This window comes from Poecile atricapillus, chromosome 5, assembly GCF_030490865.1.
Source record: "Poecile atricapillus isolate bPoeAtr1 chromosome 5, bPoeAtr1.hap1, whole genome shotgun sequence".
In the NCBI taxonomy this organism is placed as follows: Eukaryota; Metazoa; Chordata; class Aves; order Passeriformes; family Paridae; genus Poecile; species Poecile atricapillus.
The window spans coordinates 21,274,583-21,298,081 of NC_081253.1; the positions used below are offsets into that span (position 1 = coordinate 21,274,583).

Here is a 23,499-nt window from a genome sequence, read left to right on the forward strand (position 1 = left end):
TTACTGGTTTTAAAGAATAATGTATTTTATTATGGAAGTTCATCTTCATAATAGTGTATACAGAAAATGACTGACAATCACTAAAAACAGAAGACGGTTCATGAAAACAAAAGGATGACTATTTACACTAACTTACTACCACAAACAATGACATACCTGAAACAGCTGAGGCAGTAAATATTCCTTTCATGTCTTGAGAGATTATTGAACAATAGCTTGACATTGTACTGACACATACCAACAGGGGTTCAAGATGTTGAGATAGCCCTGACCAAGCTGTACACTGCAGGAAGCCAAAAAATGTTTGCTATACACTTATGTGAACTATGTCTCTCTGTTGTTTTAACTCCTGAAATTGATCTCTTACAGGGAACTTTAGGAAAAATGTTTCAGTATGAAAAAAACAAAACCCTCTACAAGACAATGCTTTGATATCTAAAGCAACAATCTTATCCAGAACAATCTCAAATGCTTTCACTGTTCCCCCGTGCAGTTGCATCTAAACAGAAATCATGGATGAAACCAAGAGTATTGCATACTGCTTTTAAATATTTTAAAATCCTAAACTCAGGTCTGTGAATTACTGCATGTATACAAGAGGTATTTGCCAATAAGCGTATTTAGACAGTAAAAAATACCTTAACATTTATACCTAATTTACAAATATTCCAACACAACAGAATTGATGCTGTTGGCTTTATGTAGGAAATGCTAGTTACAGAGGTTGGAAAATGAAGAGCAGTATGTAATTGAGCCCTTGTTAAAAGGTATTCATCAAAACCCAGAGAAATTCTTGTTTGCAACTGTCCCCTATACTACCTATTTCTTTTCCTCTCTCTGCTTCTGCTTCTACTGCGTCTGCCCCTTTCTCTGTGTTCCACTTTACTGCACTTGTCCCCATAGCCTTCTCGACATTTTTTCTTCTCTCTGTGAACATCTGTGCTGGGGCTTCTGGTTTCATTTTTCCTGTGCCGCTCTTCACCAGGGCTTTGACTTGGACTCCTTCTTATGTGCCTTTGCCTGGAACTGCTGTGATTTGAGCATGGGCTTCTCCTGCTCCCTTCATTCATGTTTTGGCTTCTACTATCCTTCTCTTTTCTTTCAGTGTCTCTTGTGTTGGTGCTATGGTATCTGCTTGTGGACTTTCTTTCCCCCTCACAGGAGTTCCATTTGTTGTTCTCTGCAGAACTGTCTCGCTTTAAAAGCTTGTACTTCTCCCTATCTTTGTCCTTGTTACCGTGACTACTGGAGAGATCTTCATAAAGTTTTTCCTTCCTCGTTTTTGCCTTTCCTTCTGAATCGCTGCTGCTGCTAGCCTCTGAAAACTTGTCTTTTTTTCTTTTCTTAGAATCCATCTTCTTTTTTGCTTCTTTATCTCTGTTGTCAGTCTCACTATCACTGCTGCTTACTGAAGTCTCACTAGAGGATGAGGAAGAGGATCTCATCTTATGTTTCTTGTGTTTACTTTTGCTTTTTTTCTTTTGCTGCTTTTTCTTCTTTCTATCTTTCTTTTTCTTTTTCTTCTCTAGACGATCCAACTTCCTTTTATTTTCAAAATAAAAGAGTGGCACAATCAGACACGTTAAGATATAATAAATTACAAAGTCATTGTCTTTTAAAGTTCACTACTTCTGATGAACTACACAGTAAATACAATAACTTTCATTAAAAAAAACATTGAATTATTTTCCTTTTTCAGTAAAGTTTCATTTTACAACTTCTAACCTGGCATTACCCATAGTATGTAATTCACAGCTGCTCCCTCAAAACAGGATTAATATGATTTTTTAATTCTTTAATTTTCAAAAAGATAAGTAACTGTCAATTTGGGCCTTGTAACTAGGAATAAATACATTCAGTAGCGCTTTTATCCCCCCCTTGTCAGGCTGCTCTGGAGACTTTAGAAAATCATTGCTGCTTTTGTTTGTGCATTTTAGAAAGGTATTTTGAAAGTGAAAAAAATTAGTATTCACTTTCTATTAATGATGAAAACTGAGATTAAAACATACGTCTTTGAGTTCTTTAGGCAAATAATACAGATATTTCCAGTAACCTCTTTTTTCACAACTAGTAACTTACACTTCTCTATCTGTAAATGTACAATATTCTATCATGCACATGCATTCACTGCTAGTCCACTCCTTTAATGTAGTTTTTATTTAGGTTTCTGTATTTATGCTCAAAATATCAGTGAGTGAATAGTGAAACTGCTTCCTGTATATTAAAAAAAAATGCTTCAGACTAATAAAACCTAAAGGACCCAAATACTTACTAAACTTAAACTTCTAAAATATAAAGGACTATAAATATTTAAATGTGTTGGGCCAGCAAATAATAACATTAATAATAAATAATAATAATAAATAATAATAAATAATAAATAATAATTAATAATAAAACAAAAATAACATTTTGAATTATTCTAACTACATACACATTCCTTACTTAAAAGGAACATAAAACATGTTGACCCTTTTCAGAGAATTATTTATTACATATGTGAATACCGTGTGTACCTATGTACTCATGAACCTACTTAGCCATTCACCTTCCCCTCCTCCCACTCCCCACATATCTGACATCTTTCATCCTAAAAGCTTGTTTTATCTGCATGCCTCTATGGGATCTAGCCAGTATTTTTGATTTTAAACATTTTGAGGTTATTTCAGGATAACGTTGCAAATGAAGAGACAAAAAACCCCTAAGTCACTTGGCACACAACACCAGTTGGATAAAAGCAAAGTGCAGGAACCACGTTAACTCAGACCCACAGGGAGCAATGAGCTGCAAACCCTGACACAAGCACAGAGTGCAGCTGGGCCAACTTTGGCCTTGGGGTACAGGATCAGGCTCAGTTCAGCCACAGGAAGAAGATAAATTTTGTCAAGTTGTAAACCAGTGAACAAGATCACAGAATTTTTAATCCCAGAAGAAGATATTGTAAACAACAGAATGCAGAATAATATTTTAAAATAGCAGCACAGCATCTCTAGTGAGCCAATTAGTATTTCAGTATCCCAGTTAAATTGGAAATGAGCCCCAGTCAAAGGCACCAAAACTAGATTAAATAAAACAAGTAGATTAAAATCATGCTACATAATGCCATTTGTGATCAAGTGTATTTAAACTAAGCTGATTTTCTTCTGTACTGATGGTGCTAAAAGGCACCAAGGAGTTACAGTGGCAATCATGGATGTAGTCAGAAATACTGGTGATACATATCCCCTCCACTAGGTACCAGACATACCTTAGAAGCTTCTGCTTTTGTTTGGTTGACAGTGATTTTAAAAATTCAACTTCTGGATCATCATCTCCTTCACTTGTAACAAACTCCTAAAAAAATGCAGTAAGACATCAGGTTCTTATAGATAAAAATAATATCTTCATTCAGATTTCAGTTTTAAAAGTGGTGCCTCTACATACCTTATTTTTGCACAGACACAAATATTTGTATTACTAAGTCAGCATAAGAGACTGGTTAGAACAGAATACACTCTACCAAGTTGAAAAACCCTGACATTCTCTCTCAGAGCTGAGTAGGTGTTATAATGTGGGGGTTATACAACAGGAGTTATTACTAATGTATGAAAAAAATCACTGCTAGGGAAAGAAACATTTCTGAAATAGTTAATAAAAATGAGCCAGTTTTGAAGCCCTTGATTCCCCAGGATAAGTCACTCCATTGTTATCACGCTTGGATGAATAGGTAAGACGCTAGTCCTGCTCGAACTCAGAGTAATTTAAGCAAATTACTTTTCTGTCTCGGTTTAGTCATTAGGAAAATGGGTAACACATCTTCTTCACTGTAGTGTTATTAGTCTTTAAATGTGCACAAAGTCTTCTAGCAATGCAAAATACTGTAATCATATAATCTACATACAGTAACGCAATCAGCAAAGCAAAACTACTTCGAAGACCCTGAATTCCTCAAATTATGCACATCTGGTACACGACAGTTCTCCACAGTGATGTTTTTCATTTTAGCCACACTCAGAAGACGAAAGAAGAAATAAAGATTAAAAGCTCTTACAAAGAAATGCCAGAACACCTAACATAAAGCAAACATACTGATATCAACATGATTCATTTAACAGTGCCCATATGGTACATTTTTTGGGGTACATAGCTTTTTTAAAGGCAAAGGTACATCCATCTGTGGAGACACAATGAACTGTTGATTTACTGAAGATTTCAAGACCAGTTTATAGCCATCCCCTCTTTACAAGTGGTTTGACTATCTTGCCATATAAACACAGGTTACTTCAAGGAGTGTATATTAATCTTTCATTTTACACTTTTATTAAAGCTCTTCAATTAGTATATACTTAGAGCTGTCTAAGTAAAGGCAATTGAACCATTTTCACTCCCAGAAATAAAAACTGGAACAATAGTGAATCAAGTAAAAAAAAAAACCTTCAGATATAGCATTCCTGGCAGTAATTATTTGTGCATACTGCCTCAAACTTCATCCAAAGGGTAGCACTGCATTACAAGTATGCAGCAGAAGCCCTAACCACCCCTTTATGAAAAATTCAATTTCTAGTCACCCAGAAGAGGGATTTAATTTATCATATGTGGTTTTAAAAGAAGTAATTTATGATTCACCATTCTGTATGAAACAAAGCTGGAAAACTAAGTTTTTTGACATTTTTCTACTAGTATAGCTATTCAGCTTTCCTATGGATATGCATATTTGAAAACATTAAGTAACAATTCACAAGCAATCACATTTAGATTTACAGACATTTTCAGCTTACTGGTAAAAAGGTATTACCTGTGATGGATCATTTGCGGTCAAGTTTCTCCCCAGTACATTTTGTTTCAGTGCAAACCCACTGTTTCTCATCTCCGCTATTAGCTCCGAGGGGTGCATTGATGGCCCTGTTCACAAAAATCACAGTTTGAATATATCATTTATATCTCTCTACCTTTTTTGGACTCCACAGTGGGAATTCAGTTGAAGCTTTGTTAAGTAAAATCACAGCTAAATCAACTCAATAATCTTCTGCTGAGCAAATAATCAGATATGATTTTCTAAAACAGCAGTCTGAAGATTCAGAATGGAAAATAATTGCATTTTTCTTTAAGTACAAGGGGATTCTCTTATGTAACTTTGTCATGTTGAAAACAATGTATTAGATAAGTCTAGTAGTATATTTTTATTGTAGTAAAAAAGCACAGGACATCTAAATAAAGCACATTAAATAAGACTCAGGTGCCTCCTTTCCTTTAAAACAATGAGAAAATGCACCTCTATGTCACTAATAACTCATTTCTCATAATGACACAAATTCGTGAACTTCAACATTAAAAGAATACTTATAGAATATAAAACACATGAAAAATATCGATATCCTTACTTATTCTAGGGATTTCTGAACAGATGTAGCCTCTAGACTGTTATCTCCTCAGAGATTTCTGGTTTTATTATTTTTATTTAAAAACCATGTTACATTTTTCATTAGACAAGGTGTTGGCATTAGGCACATGGTTTCTTTCTTGACAAGAATCTAACAAGGAGTAAAATAGGGGACGTATTATGTATCATTCAGACTTGACTGCATAATTTACAAACCTTGTAACTCACTCTTATGCTTTAATTGAATCCCTGTTATCATCCTAATGTAGTGTACTTCTCTGATTAGGTACTTTTTCTTCACCCTAAATATTCACTCTCTTGTGAGGTCACTTTCAGTAAATCTCCTTCCCAGTTCCTTCACTAACCTTACTGTCAATGAACTGTGTAAGGTAAATCTAAATTAAAAAGAACGTAAAACAGGGCATGGAGCACACATTTACTTCAGTAAACGACTGTAAATAGTAGGATTAATTAGCCTTATGAATGTACTGATCCTGCTCTGTAAGGCTTTCTTAGTTGTGAAGACTGACAAAACTCATACATTTTTAACACAGACAAATATGGAAAAGTAAAGTGAGATTTTTGCTATAGAAAATATATGGAAAGTAACATAGCACTTTCTCAAAAAAAGTAACCTTTTTCTTAGTTTTCCTGTATAATATATTACCTCGCAGAAACAAACAGAAAAGCAGGAAGGAATTAAACATAACTTTGGAAATGGTTTAAGGAGCCATTCATTAATGAGTTTCTTTTGACAAGTTCCTTGTTTTGCTGGGCAAAAGAATTTTCAAATGAGATACTTTTTAGTCTTCCCTTGAGTTTACATTTTTGTTAAGTAGGGGGTTATTTCCCATCCCCCCTGTACTTTACCAAAAGTTCTTTTTCTTTTTATGTGTTACAGTGTACCTGTAAACTCACAATTAATGAGTGTGTATAGGCCCCCGTGTCTACATTTTTACATATTTAAAATTTCACACCTTGGTCTGCCTGCTGAAATCTAGTCTGGCTGGAACCAAAAGTAACATTAGACAGACACCTAATGACAGAACTTGGTACCAGAAGAGGCCTTGATTTGAAAAGTCCATATAAAACAGCCAGACAATTCAGTCAAAAACTGAGTATGAGGAAGCCAAACAGAAACAAAGCACAGAGTCATGAAAGATTTCTCCACACCAAAGAAACCCAAACACTTGACCAATTCAAGCCTAGAATACCTCTATTATTCAAAGGCATTTCCTCCCTATTATTCCAAGAGCCACTGCCTAACAAAGTAACTTAACTAACTTCTTAGGTATTCCTCTTTAGTATTTCAGCATTGTACCTGTTTTGGTGTGTATCCAATACTTAATTATTCTCATTAGTAGGATTAGATCAATAGAGAAATGCAACTTGTCCAGATCTATATAGCAGACTTGCTAAATAACCAAGATAGAAGCCCTAACCTTGTGGTTCCCTATGAGGACTACGGTCAGAATAGAGACCAGAGAGACGTGAAGGCATATTGGCCTTCAAAAGCACAATCCAAAATTATTTTCCAAAAACAAACCTTTTTGGCATTTCTTGTGCATAACACTGGAAAGAGGCAAGCAAAATTATTTCTTCTTTTTTAAGAAAAAGCTTGTAACGAATGCCCAACACTACTGATATTTGTGTCTGTTTCCTTGTATATTAATGATGTCAAAGAGAAATTCGTAGCTACACCTACAGTATTTTAGTTGCAACACAGTATTACCATGATAATACTGATGATAATAATGACAGTTACCAAACTACTGTTATTCCTGTTTTGTGGATGTATACAAGCTACATCAAATGCACCCACAGAAACTTGAGATTAAAGCTGTTTATGAAATAAAATTATTCCTGTTTTGGTCCCCCTGCAATTGTAAGGGAAACAGTAATTTGGGCTCAGCCTAGCTTGTGAGGAGATGCAAGAATCTCCAAGAAGCTTTACTAAGTATGTTATTTTTACTATAACTAGAAAACACTAGGAAATGAGATTCAGAAAACAAACCAACCCCATAAATGAAAGTAGAGTCAAAATACAACCCTATTTCACAACCTTTCTTTGTGCAGACCCCAGCCAGGCAGCTGTCCAGAATGGTTGATTATGGAAGACACTTCCTTAAGTGCAGTATGGCATCTTCGCAGTTTGAAAAACATTAACATTTTTTAGGAGGATGAAACAGATGCATAAAAATCTAGACATCTGGGACATCTAGAGACTGTTTTCTACCTGGTTACAAGTCCAGGCTGATAAGTTCAATTAAGACATCATATTTGACAATGGCTGCACAGCTTAACTGCAAACCTCTTACTATTTACTTTCAGTATAACAATTAAGAAAATGTTTATTCTCATAATTAAACACCTCTACTTGGAATCAAAGGAATCAAATGCTTGGTGACTTTTTTCTCCCACCTCAACAGAACTGCTTTTGATTTATATTTTAATGATGTTGATGAGTAAATATGATTTTCTTTGAAATAACAGTGACAGGTTGAGGTCTCTCAGGATTCCTGGGCACAGCTGTTTTATGTGACAGCACTGAGACATGTAACATACTTCCTTTTGAGATGCTTTTTCACAGTCCTAAAAGATGCCTAAATCTCTGAGTAAACTATCACATTCTCATTTCCATACTATAAAATTTATTAGGGGATTTTTCCTGGCTAATGTAAATGAGAGGGACAAAGCCTGTAAAAGAAACCCTAAAAACTGAACCTCACTTAACAGAGATTTGAAAAAAGCAACTTCTGAGAAGTGTCCTTGGCCTCCCTATTAAGCAGTTAAAGCTTAAACCTTGATGCCACCAGGTTGCCTGGTAACCCAAAGTGGTAAATCTTTTCAGCCTGCCTTTGGCTTATGACCACACTTTTGTCTTCTCCCCCTAAGACTGTCAGAGTCTAGTAGTAGGTATACCTGGCAGCCCTCAGCTCCAGCTGAGTCTTTAAATGTAAAACATAGGTAAGATTGAGCTGAGAGGCTCTCAGTTGGCTAAAATCTTTGGCAATGATGATAGCTTACTATTCTTGAACAGCACCCATCAACTTGCAGAGTCACTCCTACATCAGGAGTGACATAGAAATCCTTTATGTGCTGTGAAAATCAATCTCCTTATATAGGCATTCCTTACACACTTGTGAGACAGCCTGTGAAGAAGCTACCTCTGTGACCTCATGCCAGTGAAAACATCTGGAGATGTTATACCATGAGCTGGCAGAACTTTAGATACAGGTATCCTACAAAAATAGCTGATTGCTATAACTACTGACAACTAGTCTCTCAGCATTCTTTCATCAGCAAACTAAAAATAAGTTCAAAGTTACAAAGTTTATTAATCTATTTATTACTCTTCCTGAAACAAGTCAACAGTACACTGCTATTTTTGAATCAGACTGTCAAGGTTATTTTCTCAAATTTGCATTTTGATAGGGGAAAAAAAAGAAAAGGGGAAAAAAATTATTTCAAACTTTCCCAGACACCACTTGGCTAAAACTAAACCATTTATCTGCTTTAGAACTAGTTAACAGTCTTGGAAAAACTTTTTGTCATATAATGTAATTAACTCGTTGTGCATATGACATCACCATAGTTAAAGACCCACCAAAGGATTTTTAAAGGGGTTGGTTTTGGGCTATTGTAATTCTCAAGAAACAGCGTTGTCATGCAAAAAGATTAGAGTTTCTTCATTCTTACTTTGCACAGAACTTCTTGCTGCACTAATTCTCTCTGTTATCTTCTGTTTAAGGTACTATTTAAGGATACAATTCAGATAGACTCAAAGAGTTGGGGCACAAAATCTAGAAACTCAAAACATGCAATGAAGTGCGAAAAGAATTTGAGTCTTCACAAAGCACTACCCGAGTACAACCTTAGCTTGACAGCTTTTGGTGCATCTTTATAATACTCGTACAATTAAATAAACAGAAGAGATGTAAATAGTTTTTTTTCTCAGGCATATATAAGCATCAATTACACTGGATTGCAGAAGAATATCATATTAGGATTTCTATATTGGAAATTTGCTTTTATAGAACAAGGAGCATGCTAATTTCTCATCGCAGATCTGAGATGAATTTAACAGAATCAGTTCTGCTTCTATTAAGCCATCAGGAGAGGAATACAGATCTGGATTTCAATTACTTAAGTGCCTGCCTTACAGCAAGCTCTCCCACCCCACGTCACTACCCCATGCCTGTCCCAGAAATCAGAGAAACCTATAGCTGCAATTAATTTTCTATTCTGTCTGTGCTTCTCTTGATGCTACAAATGCAGAGTGCATGTAACACTCTGTTGTTTTCAGACTGTTTCCTCTAGGAGGCATGGGCACCCTTAGGAGAGCAATGCCAGCTGTAACACACCATCTAACAGGCCTCCACTACGTGTAAAGCACATTTATCTTATTATTCAATATGAGGGAACAGTATGCTAAAATACCTTTTTGTAACTACTGTGATTAAATATTATTTTTCTGCAATAGCTTCAGTGGCAGTGAGGACAGACAATCATGTTACGTTTGCCAGTATCACCAAAACCAGCAGTTTTACTTCCACCTACTCATGATGCACAGTCTTGACAGTATTTGTCCAATTTACTGATAACAGCTTTCACTACTGTCACCAGTGCAGATAAGCAAGCTGAATTATTCTTTGCAATCAATCAGATTTTAAATGGATTTTTATTGTGGAATATAAATGGAAAGCAAAGACATAAGAAACAATGATACTGTAAACATTACTGCCATCTTTGGCAGGGGAAATGACAGTAACCAGTTGTACTTACATTGTGGCTGCAGTTACAGAACTATATGATATATAAGATTGTATGTATATTTTGTTTTGTATTCTATGTATTGTTATAAAATTAAGTACACTATATAAAAGTTAACTGGAAAATCGTAGAAAATACTGTGAAAAGTAGATTCTTCATGGTGCCATTTTCATTGCAACTATTTACCTTTATTTTAACTACTGTTCATTTTACATATCATCAAAACAGAGTATTTAGAATACGGCTTTTAGAACTTTAGCCTATTTAGAACAGGTTTTTCTCCCTTTCTGAAAATGTTTTCTGGCATGGGGTATCTTTTAGTTTACAAATGTGATCATTTTAATCTAAAAACATCACCACCATCACACTTCTCCTGACTTGTTAAGAGAGGTAATTTACATGAAAATGTAAACATAGCAAACTTGTGTATCTGCTATCAATTTGCCAGTAGATGTCATGGCCAGTAAGCTCCATGCTCCCATGCTTAAAAATTTATGAATCAAGGACAAGATACTCTCAAGGCTTCTCTTTTATTGCTACACATTTTTTGTTAACAAAGTAGGCCTCAAGCATGTTGTCAACATTCTTTCTTATAGGTGGCTTGGACCACATGAGACCATAACGACTACAAACTGAAATTTATTTGGTTTTCTACACAACAGTGATACTAAAGCCATGCTTTGCTGTGGAAAAGAAGATAAACAAATACCTAGGCAGTACAAAAACATCTCTTTTGAGTTAACTAGGCTTTAGAAAACATTCTGCTGGTGGGTTTCAGTCTGGCAGACAACCACATGAAGGATAAATATACCATGAATGCAGAAGGCTGCCTTTTCTGTGTGGTAGACAGAACATATGATACAATGCTTTTCATGTTTTGCTTTATTAAAACAGAAATTAACTTTAAAATCAGAATAGACAGTTGTGTCGATACATCCATATACTTTCTTGTTCTGTCCACTGAGTTTTCTATGGCTTTTGTTAATATGGCTTAAAAGGAAATTGAGCAAGAATGGAAAAAAAATTACAGACTGAGCTTAATCACACTCCATAGTCTGTGAACTTTTACTGAGGTTGTGACAGAGATGAGAGTAGGCACTTATTTTATCTAAAGGACAAAGAACTGTTATCAAAATTATGTGATCATGACACACAGTAAATTTATGCTGCCTCCACTAATTCAGAATCAATCATCTTTTACTGATAATTTTTTCATCTGTTTCAGAGATGAGTGCATTCAGACCATATTTACACTTCAAAGCAACTGCTGCAGTTGGCATTGAGAGAAATCAATGACTAAAACCTCTGGCTTTTAATTAGCTCTTCTTCAGAGGACCTGCAGTTTAACTGTATTTAACACTTTAGCATAGAATTTCCGTGTAATTTGCCATGCTTTTGTGATGTAGTATTTCAGAGAAACCTGAGCTTCCTTATTACTGTTTTGGAGTAGTGAAAACCACTTAAAGTTATCAAACTGCTTTTGGAATCCATGTTTGTTGCTTAAATGCTAAGCACAACATTACTGATAGAATCTGTATCTTATGCACTCACAACAAATACCAAGGCTTCTGAAACATAAATGGAGGATTATTCTAAAATGTGACAGTTCTTAAACAATGTGAAGATTTAGTTAAGGTTCCTACTGTTCACAATCAAAGGTCTCAGCTGCAGATCATAAAGGAAGGTTTCACACACTGTATGTTTCTACAGATGGCCATTTATATAAATATTCACAGTTAACATATTCAAATACATTTTCTTGGTTATTACAAATTCAAGAGAACATTTAAAAAAATTCCTGCATTCCCAATACAATGCAGACTTTTCTTTTTTGGGGAAAAAGGTTGTGTATTTGTCACTGGGAAACTGCAGTGAGATGCAGTGATAATGTAACATAAACCTAGATTTCATTTTTTGCTGTCTCCATGTGACTGGTAATTTCAGTGATTACTCTGTAAAGGTATTTCACATAAAGGCACTCAGGAGATGAAAAGAGAGAGTGCAAACCCCAGAACTGGGTAATGAACCTTCAGAAGGCTGCACCTCCACAGCCATACCTAAAGTGGCGTTATCTTGGTAGACCATAAGATACTAGACACCCACACATGTTGCTCTATTAGATTTTACCTTTATTCGCCTGAATTGTCCACAACATGATAAGCACTTTACAGTACTTTTTCCTTAGTAATTCCATGGCATGGATCACATATGGAGCCAGTCAGCTGTAAGATAAGCAAAGTAGTCCAGAGGAGGATGGCCAGCACTCTCCAGGCTTAGCTTTCATAGGCCAAGGATGCAAGAACATCTTTTAACCTTACCATCCCACTTCTAACTGTGCTATTCAAATAATTTGAGACACTAGCCCCACTTCCTAAGATAGTAATACCTTTCTTCATAAGAAAGGAACATATCCATAGTGGGTTGTTTGTTATAAAAACCATGTAATAGAGGTTGTAAGCATTCAAGCTTTCATAGCTTTTTAATCCCTCCCCCATCTGCCCAAACCATCATTGAACAGGACAGATTGTTCGCAGGAAAGAATGAAAGGAAAAAAAAAATAAATCAGTTTGTCCTAACTTCACCTGACCAAGAAAGTCACAGGCAATTTTGAAGTGAAATAACAGTATTATTCCAAAACATTTTCCACAGGACACCTAATGATCTCTGTTCCAATCAAGTCAATGGCTTTTCAGGATTCACAACAAAACCTCACAAACCCCAGCAGATGCTTCTGGTTAATGATAAAAAAGGATTGTAAAAATAGGCAAACTTTGAGATGCTAGTGAGCTGGTTTTTTTGCTGGTATGCGTTCTGTATTTTCTACATGCATACATACACAGTGGCACATAAAGTCAGAAGCACAACCAATATTTTCATCTTGTTTGAACTTTGAAAGTTAGGATTTTATCAGTAAAACACTCTGCAAATCAGTTTAGCCCAAAGAAGCATTTTGATTGCCTAATTTACCTTCGTAAAGGAAAAGTAAATCTTCTAAGTTAGTCTCCATAAGCCTCACAGCTGGAATATTCTAACACTACTTTGCAGTTTCCAGTGATCAAAGTAAGTTACTTTATATCTAAAACTAAGAATTTCATAATAGAAATAATGCAACACCAGGGGGTGCAGTTATCATGCAATAATTACACTCCTGGGAGATTACAGACAAGGCTGTACCCCAGGGGTGTGATTATCCCATGATAACCACATCCACTGAAATTGCCTTATTGCAAAAATAATCTCTATTCACTGGTGAGATATTATTCAATAGGTGCTTTTTTAATGGTAAGATTTTTTTTGTATGAATTACCAGCTAGATTAGTAAAATGGTCCCAGAAGCAAAATAACCAAGCCACCATGCCCCAGTTAAGGTACTGTAACTATTTTTGTTTGCTGACAAAGACAGCAGAACACAGTTCTGTGCCACAGACACCCTCTGCCCTGCAGTGGTTTCACTGGAGGAGACTGAAGGATGTGACTGGTCTTTGCACACAAAATATTCAACACCAAATCCAACATGGCAATTGCAAACCAGTTCTATGTGTTAGCAGGAACAGCACAATGTTTCACATCAGATTAAAAGGCAGCTATTCTGCTGAAATGACAGAATCACAACTTATAAAATTTATGGGAAAGAAAAAGCCTATACTGTTTGTTTGGGTTTTTTTTTTAATACACATGATGTGGGGGAAAAAAAATCTCAGTTTATAATTCTTCTTTTTCCTTATGGAGAAACAGAGCAGGAACTTTAGATAAGTCAACTATATCAGACAATTATTTCATTTACATGCAGTCAAATGTTTCCTCTGATACTGAAAAAAATAGTGAGTCCAAACAAGACATTTTGTTTCACTCTTTCTGAAGCAGGAAAAAATTAGAACAAAACACAAACTGAACTTGTATCAAGGCCTACTACCAATCTTTTACAGGGAAGCCAGAACATTTTTTAAAACCTACTTCTGCACAAATTACTGATGCCAGTGTGCTTAGCACACCAGATTCAGAACCATGAAGCCCAATGCTCCCATGCACTGACTGGGCAAAGATTTACCACCAGCCAGGATGCTCAGCAGCACATGGACCAGAGCCTTCCAACACTGTGCTGACGCATGGTGTGATCTAGCAAGGGAGAGTATTTGCAAAGTTGGAAGAATTCTAACCTAAATTTAGCTAGGGTAACTACCACGCACTGTCTAAAAAAATTATTCCATTAAATTTGCATGAAAAGGACGTAAGATCGACTTCTATTAGGATGAAAAGATTATAAATCAGAAGAAATAAAGCACTACCAAGTAAGTGACTTCAAAGCAACAGAGCTCTTTCTAAAGAATATTAAAAAAATGCCAAAGATTTGCTCTTTAAAAAAATGTTTAGTTATTTAGAACTTAAATCTGGTCCTTCTAATACAATTAATTTCATAAACTATTTGGAATCCTTGTTCATTGACTACTGTACTAAAATTTTACTCTGGTTTCACCTTTCTTCCTCATTATATCTGTATTTCTCAGCTGTACTCTTTCATTAATGAGACAATAGTTATATTTCAATTTCCTGAAACACCAGCTAGAAAGAAGTTTTCAACTACTTTCTAAATATGGCAATACTTCCCAACCTTTGAAAATACTACATCTCTAGTAATTTAGCCGAACGTTTTTCAATGCTTTGAGAGTTCATTGCAAACGTATTTTTACACATTGAGTTATTAAAAAGTCAAACAAATTTAGTACACATTCCAGACTGGCTGTATAATATCAGTAATCACTGCCTATCCTTGAAATCCCTATTCATTGCTCTGTTCAGAGACCTGTGTTTTAACCTCTACATTTTACAAACGAACAAACATCTTCAGAAAATTTGAACAAACTTTACCTGACCTTAGAAGCCAAGTAGTTTTGTACTTTTTTTTCCCTGGTGCTGACAACCATGATAAATGAAAACTGTGGACTATTTACATGTGTTTTACCAGCTTTCTAAGCATGAGGAGACACTTGTGACATGTGGAGGAGGGGCTGCTTGGGAAGCAATTCATGCACAATTCAAATTGTTTCAAGTGCAAGGGACTTCTATAATCTAATCATCAGTTCACAAAACACAGAAAGGTTTCATAAGAAGATGATCTCATAAAATGTCTTTGTCCCTCCCAAAGTAGTATTTTCTGGAGTTCTAGCCAGTTTAAAGAACAGTGTGGCAATGGACATTTTTGCTATTGTACTTTGCATTTGTACTATAAAGCAATAAAAAATAATCAGGAATTTAGTCTATAAAGCAGCTTAGGAGTGCATGCAATTACTGATGAAGAGAAAGAAGCATGAAGAAACAGAGCTTGAGGAGGTGTATTGCACAGAGCAACAGAAGAAGGTTCTTCTGATGGAGGTTGGAGGCGGAAACAGATGCAGCAGAGCTAACTGTGGATCTGCAGCACTGTAACAACTGGGCTGAACTCTCAGCAATGCAAAGTAATTATTCCCATCCCAGCCTACACAGGACTGCTGTCAGGGTTTCAACAAAAACAATCAACAAAAATACCACACTTTTTTTTAAAGTATATGACATATGCTTAAAATACCATGTGGATGAATTACGAGTCTTAAGAAAAGCAGTGAACTCAAAGAATTTATGTTGTCACTTAACTGTAGTGCTTCATTTACACACATTTCCAGAAATAATCAAAGGAGTGTAACTTAACTTGTTATTAAATCAGATGAAGTTTTAGAAAAGTTGATGAAACGTTTGTATTCCTGAGGCTTGAAAAAGCAGACAACCTTTTCTATGATGTTGTAATTAATATTACCACTTTCTCTAAGCCTTGTATTTGCTATTAAATCAAGAACTTTAACCTACAGTGTTTTTACATAGTTTCTCTGGGAGAAAGAGAAAGTAGCAGTATCATTACAGCTGACTATTCAAATTCAAGAACAGCGTCTTACAAATTATATATACAAATCCTGATCTGTCGCCCACCCCTACTGCCTAAAAATCCTTCCTCAGCCTACAAGAGTCTAAGCTCAGCATAGCACACTGTCTTATAAGTTCCAGAGTTTAAAATGAGAGGGCACTGGAACAGTCTGAGAACATCTAAGTACTTTTACACCATTTTCCTTCATGCAAAATTCATCATATATGCTAAATGTTCTCTTTAGGCTTAGAAAGATTATTTGAAAAGCCATCTGGGGGACATCTTTTCAAGTGGGAAACACCCACAGCAGTCAAACGTTGCCTACACCTATATAGATAGTTCAATAATGTTTGAAACAAGCAGTTATTCTTCTACTGACACTGCAGAGTGTCTGTATTACACTGTAATGAATAATAAGGAATGCATATTCAAGTTTGTGCAAGCACGTACAAATATTTTCTGCTTTCTCAACCAAACATCCCTAAAATTTACCCACATAATTTGAACTGAGGTGTGGACAGTGAGTTCTGCAGCACAAAAGCCTCTCTGACATGCAAGAGTTGCACAAAATAATTCTACCATCAACAAACGCTCTAGCCACAATTTTTTTCTAAGATAAGATTCATGCAAGAAAGTGATTTAATTTTATAAATAACTGAACAGAAAGGCTGAGCAAGTCAACTACAGGTTGATTAATATAATGGCATGACCATCAGACAATGCCTAAAAAGACGGGAGAGTAAGAGGCACCATTTCCCCTAACTCAACTCTTCCAGGCCTCATCCCAAAGAAACTATGTATCTATGTGATCTAATTTTGAAAAACGAGATTGTTGGTAGGCTAAATATGTAACAAAACTAGGAGCTGCTACATAAAATAGATAACCTGAAGGAAGACGGCAGAAAAGCAGAAACCATCAAGTGTGCAACTGTAATGGTATCCCTGAAAATCCAAGACACAACACATGACTTTAAGGCACAGTACAGCAAGGCTTAAGAGTCATCCATGCTACCACATGTTTCTTTAATACCCCCATTTTAAGAAACTTAAAAGCATTACAACTTGGGTTAACTCACGGAAAAAAAGTGCCACAGGCAAAAAAAATTCAGTTTGAATGTTTATACCCACTTCTTCAAACATAATCTAGCACTAACTGCTGTGTGACTTCAAGTAACAGGAGAGCTAATAGAAAAAAAAAAAAAATTGTAGTTCAAGAAGCAAAAAGAATGAAAGGAATGAAAGGGAACCAGACATTTGGAAATCTAGGTTTCAATTGCTTATCCACTTACACAATTACATATTTTAAAAAAAGCCCACAAACCTCTCCTTTTATACCAAGTGATTAACAAAGACATAATGACATATTCCATCTTATCCAAGCAGTTTGCTTAAATTTGAACTGGGACAGTCTTTGACAATCCACTCATTTTTTTGGTGACACAAATTTTGTCATTCTGATCTAACGTGTCATTGCAGTTTCTCAGTTTTAGGCATGGATAGGATCAATGCAATACAGAATCTTTTTAAAATGAGTTGCTAAAAAATTAGAAAATTAGGTCCCTGCAATTTGAAACAATTAACTCAAAATTGTGGATCCTACATTTGGAATTAACTATTTTCCAGAATTCACCAACTCTCTGAAACATGAGAAAACTTCTAAAATTAAACATGATGAGCTTCCCCCATATGTCTAACCAGAACCTTTAAAAACCATTCACTGCCTACCTGAACCATCACTGGACACTGAACTTGCATTGATTCCAGAAAGGCCAAATAAGGGACATTCTCGATCGGTGTTTATGTGACCCCACTTGTGGCATTTAATACATCTCACATTCCGCACCTAAAGGCAATAAAGCAAATTGACACAGTTTAATCACCAATCCAGCCAAATGCTTACAGCAACGTCTGTGTCATTAGGCGTAAGAGAAGCTTTTAAACCCACTGAACAAGAGATGATAAAACGTAGTGAACGTTCTGCATAGGCAACGTTTGAAATACACCCCAGACATCCACAGAGTGAAATTTATGTGACTTGCCTGGATGCCAAACGGCTGATCTCTGATGTTCATATCATCCTTAGCATATCTGTTAGACAAACACGAAAGAAAACAAATACTCAATTCACTACTGCTTTTAAAAAGACACCATATACAAAACTACCTTCTGTTGATAAGTGTGCACCCATTTCAGAGGTGTAATTCCTGCATTGTTTTTCATGTGTTTTCAAATATGGATGTAAAAATCAGAAATAAAAACAGAAATAAAAACAAAAACAAAAATTATGGATGTAAAAAACAGAAATAAAGCTTAGCAAGGAAACAGTTCCAAATTAACAGGTTTTACTAATTAAGAGTCAGGATGTGACAAGATCACACAAGTGACCTGCTCAAAAATATAATAGGGGAAAAAAGGGGACAAAAAGAAAAGTATATTAAAAATCCAGATATCTTACTTTTCTCGAGGAGCAACTTTTTGCCATTCAAATTTGTATTCAGTCTCTCCTTCTTGCTATAAAACAGAAAACATGGTAAGTTTGAAGTTTTTCAGAATACATTTTAAGTAAGCAAGAAGAAAACAAAATAATATAAAGAAATACCTCTTTTGTTTCCTCTTTGAATTTTCAGAAAGCAGGCAAAGAAAAGAAATGATGCATTAATTACATATGTAAAATACAGATGGTATTCCCCCCTAAGCTAAAGACAAAACATTTTATTATTTCTACTAAACAACAGTGCAAATACTCAGAAAGTAGTTTTATTTAGAGTGCACTTACAAATAACCACTCTCTAGCATACAGCTATAAATCCTGTAAATCCAGAATCACCTTCTAAAACTACGTTGATTTGTTACACAAATAAAAACTTCAAACATTTTTTGCAAGAGTAGCAACAATACTTACTTTTAAGATATTAAAAAAAAAAAGTTTAGCAATAATTGCTACTTTGAAATTACATTTCCTCTAAACTTAAGAGATAACTACTAGAGCTTCTAAAGTTAAATAATTGCAAAACCTGGTCTACAAGAATGAGTCCATCCAAGCATTTCCAAGTGATCTCATGCAAATGGGAAAGATGTATTTTAAAGGGAACATGTTTTCTCTTAGAGAGAACATATTTTCTTAGTTCTTCACTTACATTCAGATCTTGCTAAAATTCAGTGATTGATATGAGTGTCCACCAGGTATTTAGAAACTTCTGTTTATGACACTACTAAACAGTCATAGACTCACCAGACACAGGACAGGCAGCACTTTTGACTATTGAATTTCAGCATTTATTATTTTTATAACTTCTGATAATTAATTTCTTGCTCTGGTATTTCCTGTGCTTGGCAAGCACCAAGCTGCATGATGGGCATAATGTTTAAACAAAAGCAACCTGCTATTTCTGTAAAGGAGTGCAGGCAGGCCAAAACAGGTTTGTGCAGACATGTCTGAGTTGCTGCCTTGGTAAGGTCTAGTCCTCATCCAATGGTTTTATAATTGGCTAAAGAAACACCATTGGTCGAGGACAGAATTTATGTTGTTTCCTGGAAAGATATTTTATCTGGTTGTACCCTTCACATTGAACTGTTGCTTAAAAAAACCCCAACCATTGTCTTTGAAAGAAATTAAAGCTTTGTGAGATCAAAATTATTACATACTGTCTCTATATCTACCTATGTTTGCATAGTCCCACAGAAAGAATTAAAAAATCACACCTCCTATCATTACCTCATATGAACATGTTATTTTAAATAACATACATTGTGCTTATTTCTTCAGAAGGTTTTTAGTTTTGCAGTACTATCTGTCCACAATCAGGAAATTGCAATACCTTTCTTTGCTCCAGGTGGGGCCTCATACATGAAATTAAGACCATTCTTCACACGCTCATCACCCATAAGCAACCTAAATAAAAAGGGCATTTGGGATGTTACATGCAAAACAATCACATTGGCAACACTTACAAAAAAAACCCCAAAAACAACAGTAGGAAATTGTCGTGATAACTAGCATTTTTTATTTGTTAATGTGAGTAACAAAATCTGAGTATCATAAAACCTGAGAGGCCAGTCAATGCTTTTGCATGACCCACCGTGTACCAAAAATCACACATTTCAATATCAACTGAAAAGTAGTAGGTCCAGAGTTACAAAAACCAGATTTCTCTGTGATACAAAAGTATTGTTATACAAGGTTACAGACTGTTCTATTAAATGTAGCATATTTTGAAATTAATTAGAAGATGGACACAAAACCACTTTAAAGTATTTCTTGTGACTTCTGCTTAATCAGACATCACTTAATGAATCACTGCTCTCTCCTACTACTACTACAGTCAATCGGAGACAGTACTTCAAACTGCTCACAGCAATACGACCTTCACTACCATGAAAACAAGACAGGAGGAAGAAGTGTGTGATCTTAAGCCAATTCTCACCTATTGTCATAGGATTCCTGTTCTTTCAGATACTGTTGCATTAATTCTTCTTGTTTCTTCTTATCATATGAGATCTTCTGTTCTGCCATCCATACCTAGTTAAAATAATTAGGCTTCTACTTAAATACAAAAACTATTGAAAAATATATTAGTGTATAAATGACTGGCTTACTCAATTAAAAGTGATTAACAAGGGATGAACATCTTTCTAATTGTATAAAATACATTATTTTCATCCAGTATTTTAGAAACGAATTTCCAACAGCAGTAATTTTGAGAAACTCCAAGTTCCACCAACACTTATGCACTGAAAAGACAGGACAAAATTTGGTAGCTCAAAAGGAAAAGTAAGCTCAGAAAATACCCTGTGCGTGCCACTGTCTTCCCTGCAGTGACCCTTGCTCGGCAAAGTCTCGACAGACCCCAAGCCCCAGGTCCCCTCGGGGGTTCCTGGCACGGGCACACTTCTGGAGAGGACACCTGCAACCAGCTCGAGGCAGGTATGAAATACTGGGAAAACATGGGCACATCGTGACAGGTTGGTTTTTCCTGGACGGTGTACGCTGCCTGTTAGTCCTGACAATCAGGCGTTGAAAAGCCTGGGCCAAGAAAATGCGAGTCATACACACCTGGGAACGAGAAAACTCGAAGCTTCAAGTATTTCTTAACTACTTTCCCTGCCTCCTCCTTCCTCTTTGCCCCAGCCTCGGTGCCACACCACGAAGGTGAGGAGCACTACTCGGGCCGCTGCGGTACCGGCAACCCGTCCCCCCGGGGCACCCCCAGCCCCCCTCACCTTTTTGATGTTGGACTTGGAGGCGGGGTGAAAATCCTTCTTGCACATGAAGTTGGCGAATGACTTCCCCATGGCGGCAGCGGAGCGGGAGCCGCCGGCCCCCACACGGACAGGGACAGGGACGGAGGTGCTCCGGAGCGGCCTCGGCCGGGCCTTCCGGGTCGGCGGGCGGGCCTTCCGCGGCTCCGCCGGCCCCGCCCCGCGCCGCTGCTGCCGCTGTCCGCGCCGGGACCCTCAGCCCACGGCCCTCAGCATGTTCCCCCGGCCGCCGCCCCTCTCCTGCGACACCTTCGTGGCGCTGCCGCCCGCCGCGCCCGGCGGCCGCGTGGTGTTCGGGAAGAACTCGGACCGGCCGGCAGACGAGGTGCAGGAGGTCGTGCACTTCCCGGCCGCCGAGCACCCGCCCGGCGCCGCGCTGGAGGTGAGGGCGCGGGGCAGGAGCGCTCCTGCGGGAGGCGGCGAGAACGCCGCTCTCAGCCCCTATCTGCGTGCTTAGCCCGCGATTCGGCCGGCGGATCGGGGACGGTGACTCGATGTGTGCTCTGACCTCTTGCAGTGCACCTACATCAGCATCGAGCAGGTGGAGAGGACCCACGCCGTGGTCCTGAGCCGCCCTTCCTGGCTCTGGGGGGCCGAGATGGGCGCCAACGAGCACGGCGTGTGCATCGGCAACGAGGCGGTGTGGGGCAGGGAAGAGATCTGCGATGGGGAAGCTCTCCTTGGCATGGACCTCGTAAGGTGTGCACGGGCTTTTTTTTTTTTTTTTTTTTTTTTTTTTTTTTTTTCCCTTCATTTTTGGCAAATGGTACCGAATTTGGAATTTACGTGGAAACATGTGGTTTGAGTCATATGGAGAAACGGTACTTTCACTTTCAGAAGACACTTCTTCCTCTGTTCTAGCCACGGGTAAAAATAAATATTTCTTGGCATAAGCACTAGGTTTCTGCCAGGAGCCCATGAGAAGTATCAGGCACTAGACCAGAATTTGTCAAAGAAATTAGCAAACGTTTTTCTTTCTATAAAATTTATACTAAACCGAAACAAGACTTTTTCAAGAGCACAGGTGGGCTTCAGGCACTACTATCTGTGCCCTTTCCTAGGGTCTGTACTCCTTTTCTATTCCCCCATCTTTCACATGCATATTTTAAGTTTTGGTCTTAGCTGCCTATTTCCAAGTTCATGTTCCAAATTCATGTTCCTACCCTACAGGTGCCAGTGTAACTCTCATTAACCTACAGCAGTCAGTCAATTCTTTTGGTAGTTTCCCCCCAGTCCAATACCTGCACACAGGACTTGTAAGCAATTTGTAGGATTCCTCTTTTTCTGTATTTCTATTTGGTGTTTTTCCCCAAGTTCGCAGAGGACCCACTTCAAAGAAGCCCTTTACCTGACTTGCGTTTCCCTTACCAGATCATACAACTGGCAGCTGCATATAGAAAATCAACCTGAATACTCAGACTGAATAGTACTTTATGGAGTTCATAGTTCCAAAAATAACATTTTCCTTTTGTTTTAGGCTTGGACTTGAGAGAGCAGACACAGCTGAAAAGGCTCTTAGTGTCATAGTTGATTTGCTGGAAAAATATGGACAGGGAGGAAACTGTATGGAGAGCAACATGGCATTTACATACCACAACAGTTTTCTGATAGCCGACAGAAAGGAGGCATGGGTGCTGGAGACATCAGGAAAATACTGGGCAGCAGAAAAAGTAGAAGGTATGGATGTTGCTCTTCATTCTAAACATTTCAAATGTGACGACCACTTGGGGTTCCCCAGTTTTCATTTACCATTTCATTAAGGCATCAAACTAACCTTGAGCTACATACATGTGCCTGTAAACAACAGGTGTTGCTTCCTGCAGCCTGAGTGTGGAGTAGCTGGTGGTTTGTCAGAGGAGCTGAGTGACAGGGGCCTTTTCAGAGTCAGAGATAACCACTCCTGCACTTGGAAAACAGAGGACAGCAAGAAAGTCAGCATGAGAATGACAGTATGTGTGGTCTTAAGGATGGTAGTAATCCATGACAATTTCATCTGGGGACAGGACTGATGTACTGGGCCGTGAAGTGGCTGATTCTTTTAGTGGACTTAGGAGGACAAGCTCGATCTCTGGATGTCTCAGAAGAAGAATGTAAAGGTGGGAATAATCAGGACAGAACCTGAAACACAATAGAAGCAAATGAGTCAGAAATGAGTGGTGGTGAAAATTCAATCAGAAAAATACATGTAGCTGGGGAGAGACGGCCAGAAATACAC

At 37.3% G+C, this 23,499-nt stretch overlaps 2 protein-coding genes across 3 annotated transcripts in view; one reads left to right on the top strand and one right to left on the bottom strand.

Annotated features, from left to right (window-relative positions):
* CIR1 (corepressor interacting with RBPJ, CIR1) lies at window positions 1-21,430 on the bottom strand. 2 transcript variants are annotated; one of them, XM_058840633.1, is made up of 10 exons: window positions 21,246-21,430; window positions 20,450-20,544; window positions 19,844-19,917; window positions 18,625-18,638; window positions 18,481-18,536; window positions 18,065-18,113; window positions 17,751-17,868; window positions 4,775-4,881; window positions 3,248-3,333; window positions 1-1,542 (listed from the first exon to the last, which is right to left on the bottom strand). In XM_058840633.1, exons 1-10 carry the CDS (start codon window positions 21,315-21,317, stop codon window positions 816-818), a joined length of 1,398 nt encoding a protein of 465 aa, XP_058696616.1. In that variant the 5' UTR covers window positions 21,318-21,430; the 3' UTR covers window positions 1-815. The 2 variants fall into 2 exon arrangements, with proteins under 2 accessions (XP_058696616.1, XP_058696617.1); XM_058840634.1 differs by lacking the exons at window positions 18,625-18,638; window positions 20,450-20,544; window positions 21,246-21,430.
* Window positions 21,419-23,499, top strand: part of SCRN3 (secernin 3) — a 7,426-nt gene continuing 5,345 nt past the window's right edge. The window contains exons 1-3 of the mRNA XM_058840635.1: window positions 21,419-21,666; window positions 21,802-21,983; window positions 22,762-22,961. Of these exons, the coding sequence (XP_058696618.1) occupies window positions 21,499-21,666; window positions 21,802-21,983; window positions 22,762-22,961 (550 nt within the window). The 5' untranslated portion in view covers window positions 21,419-21,498. The remainder of the gene's footprint in view (window positions 21,667-21,801; window positions 21,984-22,761; window positions 22,962-23,499) is intronic.

Coding starts and splice junctions, on each gene's coding strand:
- CIR1 (XM_058840633.1), bottom strand. CDS start 21,317: ATGGGGAAGTCATTCGCCAACTTCATGTGCAAGAAGGATTTTCACCCC. Junction 18,114..18,480: donor AAAGTTGCTCCTCGAGAAAA/GTAAGATATCTG, acceptor TTTGTCTAACAG/ATATGCTAAGGATGATATGA. Junction 4,882..17,750: donor AGTGTCCAGTGATGGTTCAG/GTAGGCAGTGAA, acceptor TTTTGTGAACAG/GGCCATCAATGCACCCCTCG.